This window comes from Pteronotus mesoamericanus, unplaced genomic scaffold (genome assembly GCF_021234165.1).
Source record: "Pteronotus mesoamericanus isolate MK-2021 breed Mesoamerican mustached bat unplaced genomic scaffold, CSHL_Meso_final contig_84, whole genome shotgun sequence".
Classification (NCBI taxonomy): Eukaryota; Metazoa; Chordata; class Mammalia; order Chiroptera; family Mormoopidae; genus Pteronotus; species Pteronotus mesoamericanus.
Window position 1 is genome coordinate 5,383,545 of NW_026555267.1, and position 10,342 is coordinate 5,393,886.

At 44.6% G+C, this 10,342-nt stretch overlaps 1 protein-coding gene across 1 annotated transcript; it reads right to left on the reverse strand.

Moving 5' to 3' along the window:
• Positions 1 to 2,455: 2,455 nt before the first annotated feature.
• Positions 2,456 to 7,941, reverse strand: TMEM100 (transmembrane protein 100). Its single transcript, XM_054585533.1, has 3 exons — positions 7,895 to 7,941; positions 5,053 to 5,198; positions 2,456 to 3,645 (listed from the first exon to the last, which is right to left on the reverse strand). Exon 3 carries the CDS (start codon positions 3,578 to 3,580, stop codon positions 3,176 to 3,178), a length of 405 nt encoding a protein of 134 aa, XP_054441508.1. The 5' UTR covers positions 3,581 to 3,645; positions 5,053 to 5,198; positions 7,895 to 7,941; the 3' UTR covers positions 2,456 to 3,175.
• Between the last annotated feature and the right edge of the window lie 2,401 nt (positions 7,942 to 10,342).

Consider the following 10,342-nt stretch of genomic DNA (forward strand, 5'->3'; position numbering starts at 1 on the left):
TCTGCTCTCTGCGGTCTTCTGTCTGTCTGTCTGTCGGCCTCTCTCTTCGCTGTGCTTCTCTCTCTCTCTCCCTTTAGGGGTGGGGTTGGTACAAAGAGGTAAGTTAGAGGACTTGTGACCTGGCTCTCCTGGGCTCAGCCACCTGCACAATCCACCTGAGCTTGACTACCCTCTCTAGGCAAGATTCCCTAAGATTAACGAAGACAGTGAGGTGGGAAAAGCAGGGTTACCCGTGTGGCTGTGGTTCTCCCCTGGACAAGAAACCTGCTCCACGGGATGAGGTTAAAAGTTGTTCCTGTGCATTCTGGGATGTGAGGGGTTTAAGGAAAACCCTGCTGGGTGATTGAGCTAGCTTCTGATGCTCCAGTGTGTGGCCAGGTTATCATTTTAATACACATATGCCTGCTTGCATCATGCTTATGAATGCATTTAACACCTGCTTATCGCTATATGATAAAATCATTTGTAACGACTAACCTTGCCCAATAAAGACATATGTTGAGATAATTTTAATATCATAATTCAAGTCTGGTTCTGTCTAGGACTATATGACCAAAGTGTCCCTAGACAGGGCAAGTCCTTCCCATACTTTCAAGAGGAACCCAGAAATAGCCACTGTGAAGTGGCTTGGGGAGGAGGGTAGGGGTGGGCTCAATGGAGAATCTTCTCTTGAGTCCTCACATCCAGGAGAGAGAATTTCTATCTCCAGATATGATCGGAGTCCATGTCGGTCATTACAATTTAAGTCATTCCATGATGTTTCTTTTGGGACTCAGGTAGCAGCATGAGGCCCCCTGGTGGCCTGAAGTAATTCACGAGTTTACTTCTCAGGCATTTTGATGGGCAGGCGACTGGAGAAGTCCAGGGTAGTGAAGATTGACCTAGACCTGGTGCTTACAGGAGAGGCAGGGCGCAGCGGGACGACCTGTTTTGAGGGAGTTGAGAACTGAAGTATTTTTTTAAGTGATTAAAACAAATGGACTCTAAATTCTGGATAAACGACTCACTTTCAATTTTTTTTATTCTTTAGTTCAATTAGCAAACCCTTAATCCTGCACAAAACATTTTATTAGGCATCACATGGGGCGAAAAGAAACTTCTTTTCACTTCTAAGGAGATTTGAAAGAGAACAGAACATTTATACCACCAACCTGGTAAAAAATGAGAGGTGCCCTCAGAGAATAAGTAAGGAAAGATTCACGGAGGAGCAGTTACGTTCAGATAAAAGGGACAGCCTCTAGGAAGAGGTTGCATTTAACCTGGGGCTCTAATGGGAAGCAGGATTTGGGTATGTTGAGACGGAGAGGGAAAGGATGACATTCTGGAGGAGGAAAAACAGAAGTTTAAACAGACATGGAGGAAAACCGAAGCCTGATCCAGGAATGGTGAATAGTCTGGTTGGGCTACACTCATAACGAGTTTTCGAGTTGCAGTGAGAGTGAAAGCTGGATCCATCTGTTTGGATCAGACCGTGGAGAACCTTGAACACTTGCCTGAGAAATTTCTTCATCAGCAGTGGGGAGCCTTTGAATATCTTTGCACAGAATAGAGGCGTGTCAGAGCACAGAGTCTGTCCCGTTGAAATAAACACAATACCACACTCTTGTATTTCATCCGGAGGGGTGCTGATCTCCCTGTGTTGAAGATCATTGTGGTGTACTCAACTGTAATCAACAACTCCAGACTCTCACCATCTGACCTTCAAAGCCAGGAATAACTAAGCCATCAAGGCATCTCCCCTTAACGAAACTACCCGAGTACCAGGGAGTGGTCACTACCAGAGGGGCCTGACCTGTTTAATTAAATTCCTGGGTAGAATGCCTTTCATCCAGAGGGCTATGCTAGATTTGTTTTGTTTTGCCTTGTTTATTCAAGGTTAAAAAAAGGGGCCTCACACCAACTATCTTCCTGCTCTAGTTAAATTGTGGTTTAAACTACGTGGACCAGGAATATTTCTGGCTAGAGAAATGGGGTAGAGTCCTAGCTGTGTGTGGAACAGCTCAATGTTTACCAGATTGAAGCAGTAACCTTAGAACGAACACAGTTAAGCAGCCAGAGAATCTACACAATGCCTGGCATATGGTCAGTGCTCAAAAATACGTTAAGCAAATTGTTAATGACTGATTTTTCAGTAAATATATAAAACACATTATAAAATTTCAGACCCCAGGCACTGATTTCCTAATTGTAATGGCACAGACATCTTTTAGACTATAGTAAAAATAATCAACAGTAGTCCTTGGAAGTCACACACAAAAATAATGTATTAAAAATCTCTTAGTGAAGTTAGGAGAAGCAACATGCCCATTGGAGAGAAACACAACTGAGGTGTTACGGGGGGCTGAGGGAAGATGGGCAATTTGGAACCACAATGAAAATAACTGCAACAGAAACAGCTGTTTAATTCATTTTAGCAGCAATGAGTATTTATTATTTCGAATGAAATGTACATGAAATCTTTATATAAAAATCATCAAAAGTGCTATGTTGGATTATTTTAATATTACTATAATGCCCTCCCCTATGTCACCTAGGAGCTACACCCTTTACCTCTTTTCACTTCTGACACATCATGATATTCATCTAAAACCGTCCAATGTTAAAACATAAAAAAATTTAGGTTATTCTTCAGGAGAAAGTACCACCAGTTATGAGTTCCTGAAAGTCAAAAATAAAACAGGTGCCAGATGATCAACTTATTGAAAAAAGAAGTCACCACAGAATTTCATAGAAGTATGCCAGGTCCAAGGCCATTTGGACTCTGCGCAGAATGCTTTATGATGCAGCTTCTCAGCCGTGCGGGTTATTTCTTTTGGAGGCCAGTCACTGGTGTGCCAGAGCCACCTGATTATTTTCTTGTCTTCTCTTGGCTACTTTCCAAGGGGAACCGAATGTTGGCTAAGGCTGCATACCTCCCATGACCCCGACTATCTTTCAGGCGGAGAAAAAACTGCATTTACAATCTGAGAAAGAGCCCTTAGAGTTAAGTTTGTCAATGAAGAAGATATGAGTTGTTCCTCGCCCAGGAGAGCCCCCTCGGCCTCCCACCCTCCATCCACTCCCATTCCTCAGGTCTGCTCGGGTGCTGAGTCCGTGGTCGCCCACGCGAGTTCTGGGTGAGCTGGCTGACACAGGGAGAGCAGGGTGTTTGGGCCGCGTATCCCACTGGGTCTCCCTAAGCAAACAAGCTTCTCTGATGTGCCACCAGAGCCGTCTGACTCTCCCGTCTCTTGGCTTTTTTGTTCCTCTGTCTCACCTTCCAGCACAAAGCGCTGGAGGCTAACAAAAGAAGTCCCGAGGAGAGAAGGACCAGGCCCAAGATGGAGATGATGGAGCCGTGGGAATTGAAGCTGTAGGCCACGGCCGTGACCACTATCCCAGTGATGAGGATCACCACGGCGAAGGGGATGAGGCAGCGGTAGCAGGAGAGCTCAGCACCCCCGGTGGCGGCCATCAGCTGGATCTCACTGACCAGGGGGACCGTAGTGACCACGACTTCACCCTTGGGGCTCTTCTCCACTGTCCCTGGCTTGGGAGACTTTGGCGTTCCCAGGATCTCCTTGACGGGCTCTTCGGTCATTTTTACAGCAGTGTTTCCGAGCTGAGTTCACAGACTAGACGTAGGGGGTCTCACCAGGGTGGAGGCTGTGGAGGAAAAGAGGAGAGGTGTCAACGAACTGTACAAAAGGGAACCCTGTGAGGAAAAGAAGCTGGGGAGACACCGCTGTGTTCTTTTCCAGGAGGCATGAATGCATGTCCTTTCTTTTCTAATCGTTTGCATTCTCTTTGCACTGGGCAAAAAGCAAGATAGAGCAGATAACCATAAAGAAGGGGAAGATGTAAAAAGCAGGAAGCACTTTGCAGTGTTTAATAAACCCTGGCGGTCTACAAATGTTTTACTAGCTTTTCCGCTTTGTCTATTTCTTCTCTTTCCTCTAAGCACACCGAAAAGCCTCAATCCTAATCCAAAGACCTCATTCAGAGGGAGACTAAGTTATAAACAATGTCCCGCACAGTTCATCCACAACTCATAGCAACTTAGGCGCTGCCAATGTTTCCGGGCATAACGTGCATTCTTTCCAAACTATCACCCATTTGCTGCCTGCTGAATCAACGTCAAGACCAGAGACAGCGTACAAATGATGTTCTTCTACATCAGCTTGACAGTCAACAAGTCTTTATTGTGTAACTATTCAACACAGTGCCACATGCGTCCTGGGACCCTGGTATGGGTGCAGTTCAGCAAAAATTCAGTGACAATTAGGCTAAGATGTGTGGATCTAAAATGTTGCAATATCCTCCAATCCATACAAAAGAACTGGAAAAGGAAATACTAAGAAAAAAATCAACAATTTTGTAGGATATAGTTTAATCCTTCTTAAATTAGAGTAATTACTTGTCCATTCACAAATTTTCCATTAAACTCAACAAAGAATTTTGACATTAAGTGGACTAGGACATGTTGAAAAAAATAAGCATGTTAGGTTTTCAGTAAAGTTTTACAAGTTTCTTTTGCCCCAAACCCCTCACCTCTCTAAGTATTTTGAATCTGAACATTTCTGGACAAAACCTGAGACCCCATCAAGAGCATCTGTTTGAAATCCTGCCTATGAGAAATCTGTGAAAACTCTTGTCTGCCGCTCAGACATGTTAAGTCATTTTTTTTCTCCCTGAGAGGCCACCTAGCAGCTAAAGAGTAGAGCAGTTATAATTATCGAGTTTAAAGGCTATTTCTGAAGGCTATTTCAATGAGATTAATACTTTGAATGTAGTAAGCATCCACTGAAAACAAATTCAAGCTCACATCAAACCTCACAAGTTCTTTCCTGCCCTGGGAGGTCAAAATATCACTCCCCAGGCAATGAAGTTAAATATGTAAGAGCTGCCCATTTGCATGAAAATTTTAGTCACCGTACTGTAATCACTGCTTTTCAGTAAATGGATATGTGAGATTATGTTGGAAAGAAAAAAACTTCTTTTACTTCACCCTAAAGCTGAAACTTAAGCTATAACCTGAAAATTAAGATCTGTCCCCAAGCTACTTACACGTACCTCAGAGAGAAGCAAGCCATTACCAGGGAAACCAGTGGACTTGGGGAAGAAGAAACTTCAGCGCTTCAGCCTCTTCTGGTCAACTTCTGGGAAAAGAGACCTTGAACAGCATGTCTGTCAATGAAACGACAGGGTAGGGATCTCCTCTGGGGAAAAAGAAAGATATAAAAATCCTGAACTCTCTGGCTGGTTTTAGATCCTGCAGTTCTTTCTCTCACTCTACCTCTGTTCCTAAATGACGCTTGTCTTTCCCTCGCTCTCTTTTTATTTCCTCCCCCTCTGATTGCCCCTCCCTGTCATTTCTTTTTCCTTCGTTCTTTTCCTTGCCAGCAGATTCTGAGTTTTGGCTTCCACCAGCTCTGCTCAGTGACATGATAAGTCGGAATCATTCTAGAGTCCCCAGAGACAGGAGCCAGCTTTCACGTTGTTTCTCTTGCAGCATTTACTAAGTAGACTGCTTTGCATTACTCATTTTTTCCCCAGCCAACCACCAGATCTTCCTCCCACCCATCAGGGATTTTCATAAGAAAATCCCCGAGTCAGCTTTGCAGACCCAGCTGAGGGGACAGAGCTGAAGGGACAGACACTTTAGGGTGGCAGGAACAGCTGCGAAGTCATCGGGCAGCTGAATTCAGCCTCTAAGCCCACAAAAATCTATGTTCCTAGGTTTTCCTAGTGTTCTTTATTTGTGTGTGCTGGCCATCTGAAGCTTAAAACCCTCTTGATTGATGTTAATTCATTTAGAAATGAGATGGGAGATACAAATATTTTGTGATTAAGAGGAAAAATCAGTCATGAAATTATCATTTTGTCATTTGCAGAGTGCTTACTATGGGCTTGACACGTGCAGTGTGCCTGTATTACCATTAATTCTCAGTAGTTTACAAGTGAATTTATAATCGAGTTTATAATTGGTTTATAAATGAAGCTCAGAGAGGTTAAGTAATCTGAGAAAGCTCACACAGAAAGAGAGAAGCCTTCGGTTTGAACCCTAGTCTTTCATGGGCATAAAAATCGCATGGGGAGCTTGTTAAATGTAGGTTCTGACGCACGGGTCTGTAACAAGCTCCTGCCCAGTGCCCATCTGCTGCTCCCTGACTCCTTTGATGGAAAAAGGTATTTTAAACACTCCAACACATAGGTCTTGACACCTTTCCCTCTCAATGAAGTTAAAGGTTAATTTTCCACCCATCTCCCTAAATGGCCTTATCCATGTATACTTTATTAGACAAGGTATTTTGAATTTTAAAGCCCCAGGTTGTCTTTTTCAGGGGAAAAAAAATGAGATAATACTGGGAGACTAATATAAGCTGGTCTCTATACTTTTATAGCTAAAAGGGATCCATCCTCTGTTTTTTATTCTATACAAGTTTCTATAACTTTTTTTAAAAAAATGATCCAGCATTTACACATCTAGATGAAACCTCAGAAGAGATTTGTTTTCCCTTTTTTTTTTTTTTTAAACCTCAAGTTGTTAGTTTTCCCTAACTGTTGTTGGAAGGCTTGGGCTGCCCAGGCATCTCACGTCTGTTCCGCGCTAGCCGGCTCCTTCCAGCCTCGGCCAGTAACAATACTGTGATGATTTTGCCATAAAGGGAGAGTGACCAGAGGACCTTTATTTTTTCCAGAATGGAAGCCAGAGAGGGCTTGGGCTTCTTCATTTTGAAACATGAAGTTGAATAGTCCCTGGAGCCTGGCTGAGTTGGGAAAGCCCAGCTCACTGAGGATGAGTAGCTGGAGGGCTTCTGCACCGCCAGCCACGCTCGCCCCCTTCAAGGTGGGACACACCATCTCCAGGAGGAGGGCTGTCACTTGGTGTTGAAGGTAAGCAATTCTTAGAACCAGACACCTCACCCCGGCCATCCTTGCCCAGGGAAGAGGGTGATATGCGGGGGTTGGGAGGTGGGGCACGGGCTACAGAAATGGGAGATTCTGAGAATCTCCTCAGAAGAGCAGTAGACCTCCCTCTGTGAACTGTGGCCTTTGGGGGCAATTCCTCTCCACTTCCCAGCATGGGCTGCCTTCCCCCCAATAGACCACTAACCCCAAGGAAGGTCAGAATATCGCCTTATTGCCTTATCGCGTTGAAGATCGTGTTCCCCCATTACCCACGTCAAAGGTACAAGAATCAACCAGAAAGAAGCCCGAGGCACCTTTCGCTAAGGTGAGCCGCTGGCTGAAACTGTAATGAGGGTATCTGCGTGCCCTGAGCGTGGGCAGGTCTGTCCTTTACTTCTCCTGACACCAAAGCCTTCTTCAGCCTTTTCGGCTTCAGGTGTCGCAGACACCCCATTTCTTATTCTGCCTAGACACACAGATGCACATCTCCAGAATCTACGGAGATCGTTGGCGGCGTGTACTGATAAACGCAAAGAAGTAGAAAGGATAAAGCAGAAATTGTATCTGAACAATAAACATTATCATTCTATCCATGGACACACAGGCAGTTCTAACTGACTTTTACCTCTTCAACCTGAAATTCAAAGAGAATTCCTGGTGATCAATGCCTGATATCTTTGAATTTATTTTTTTTTAAATTTTCCCTTTTTCCACCCTGTGCCTATGAGATATTAAACACCCCTGGGAATTTCTGAAGGGACACCTGCCCCCAAATCCACAATACAACTAGCTTTCGTTCTGCAAGCCCCCTTTCAGAAGGGAGAGGAAACCTTTCTGGTTCTTTTTAAAATACATGGCTCCCAGAGATTCCTTTAAATTTGGAGAACTTCTCAGGAAGCTTCCAATGCATGAGTTAAATCTATAACCCTTCGCTCCACCCCCTCTGTTAAGCATTCAACATTTCTCTCCCAGATCTTTCAAAGAGCAAGGCAAAGATCCTTACCTTTCCCAGCCAGAGTCGGAATGAGACAGCTGCCAGCTCCAGCCAACGGCAACCGAGAGAGGGAGATGCAAATCACTGCTGTAGGGACCGTAAACAAAGTACTCAGGCTTAAGCGCAATTAAGGGACCGGAGAAAAATTGGTGAGAGGAAATCCCTTAAATGCTGCTCTATTGTGTTCTAAGGTTCCCTCTATGAGGTGATGCATATTTTTAAAAAGGGAACCACGTTTGTAAAGAATGTCCTCCTTTGTTTTTTCTCTTTCTATCCCCACTCAGGCTTTCATTTTCAAGGTTTTCCCTCTCCAAAGCCCCCACCCTGACACTATGTTTCTGTAATACCGTGGACCTGCAGAAAAGATTTTACCATTCTTGTTTTATACTTCTAGGTGGGTGTGGGGTTTGGAACGTGTGTGGGGGTGGGAAGGGGGGCAGTAAATTAATTCTCTTTCACTGAAACAAGCGGGTAGTAAGAGGAGTGAAGAAAGAGAAGGGTTCACGGTGGAAGTGGTGGTCGCTGCTGTGTGCGGACCCTCTCGGTAAAGTCAGGGGAGCGGTCTTCTCTGCCCTCTTCATCAGAGGAGGCGAGGCACCATGGAAATAACAAGGCGACCTTCCCCCAAGGCACCATAAACAGCAGAGCCAGGAACACTTGCTGTTCCAGAGAGAGCTCCCCCTTGCCTTACTTAGAGACAGAACTGGAAAGAAAGTTATTTAGGTGAAGGGATATAGAAAGGTAAGAGGGAAGGGAGGAGGGCGGGTATCATGACAAAGAAGGGATTTTGCCCGTTGCCTTTCCGTAGAAGCCGAAGTTTCAGTGTCTGAGTTCGAAAGAGGGACATTTTGAGTTTGCCACTGAGCGTGTGCTTTTGAAGACCTGGAAACGGCTCCTTGGGGAACAGACGCACTTTGTGAGGAGCAATGCCATGTGCATTCGATTAGTTGCCCATATTTACTTTCAGTTTGCTTTTGCTTGGTGTGGTTGAGTTGGCCAATTTCCAGCAGCCCTGAAGGTGCCAGACCCTCCTGGCCTTCTGTTCAATCGCTGCACGCCTTTGATCTCCACCATCACCCAGCCCAGTGGGGCTCAGCGAGATTCAGGAAGCTGGCCAGTTTTCTCCTTTCCAGCGCTTCTCTTAAGGGTGTGTCTCCATTTAAGGTCTGAAATCATGGACATTTGGGAAAGCGATCTGCGCTTGTGTGTTCATTTTGGATAATAGGTCATATTATTCTTGCTTCTCCCCACCCCACCCCACCCCACGGCGCTTTGCTTTGAGATCTAGGACGTTAAAGAGAGATCTGACAGTACCGAGAGGAACAATGGGTATACCTTAGATATAAAACATGTCTCACTATTTTCTGGTCAGTTTCCAGGTACCAGAAACTCATAAAAATCCATGTGGCTGTAGAAAGGAAAATATACATCTTTTCAGTGCACATCCCAGTCACTATTCTATTACTCATTTTGTTCTGAGTCACTGTGAAAGATCACATAAACATAAACAAAAAAAAAGTGACTGAAATCAAAGGACACAGTGGGATCTTAGGAGGGCTGAGTACATCATCTCTCACTTCAACAAGAACTGTGTCACTTTGGCCTCAGATGAGAAACATCGATTTTTTTTTGTTTGTTTGTTTCAAAGTCCAAATATATGCTGCAAATGCTATGATCCTGATCCATTCCCAAGGTGAGTGTATAACCCTTTTAAGTATCGTGCATAACCCTTTATATTTATGTACGTTATTCTTTGGAGACCTATGATGGGGAAGCTCGAAGGTAAAGAGTTACAGCAAATTGGGCTGGCACTTGCCCAGGACAAGGGCACAGCATATGGGTCAGTCCCTCTGCCCCCAGCGGGCTGAGGGTCCTGTGCTCAGGGACCTGTAGGGAGCTCACCACACTTGTCTTTTCTCGGGAAGGGAAGGGAAGGGAAGGGAAGGGACAGTTATGACTTCGCCCCTTGGCACTCTTCAGACCCAAGAGTATGTGTTTTTACAGAAGCAGTCGCCCATTAGCCTCTGGTGACAGCATCCCTTGTCCTATCCATAAAATAATGTGTAGATGGTGAGACCTCAATCGACTCCTAATCAGCACATCATTTCTAGGTCTCATCATCAGTCTGCTGTTGGGGATTTAAAACCATCCTGCCACAAGTAAAATTTTCTTAAAAACTGACCACTTACAATATCCTGTGAGAGTCGGTTAACTCTTCTTTGTTCCATATTCATCGAGCAGAATATACCTTCTGACCTGAACAGGTATCTCCCAGTTGCATAGTGACTCACAGAGGAAGGGTATATCAGTGCTGGCCCTCCCCCAAATAGTAAAAAGTACAGTTGAAACCGTAGATTTTAAGCTCTGTGCTTGGGTAAGAGGAATGTCCAATTTATCTTCACAGCAAGTAGTTTGTTTCTATCTCTGTTTTCTGGAGAAAGAGTGGAGATGCAGAGG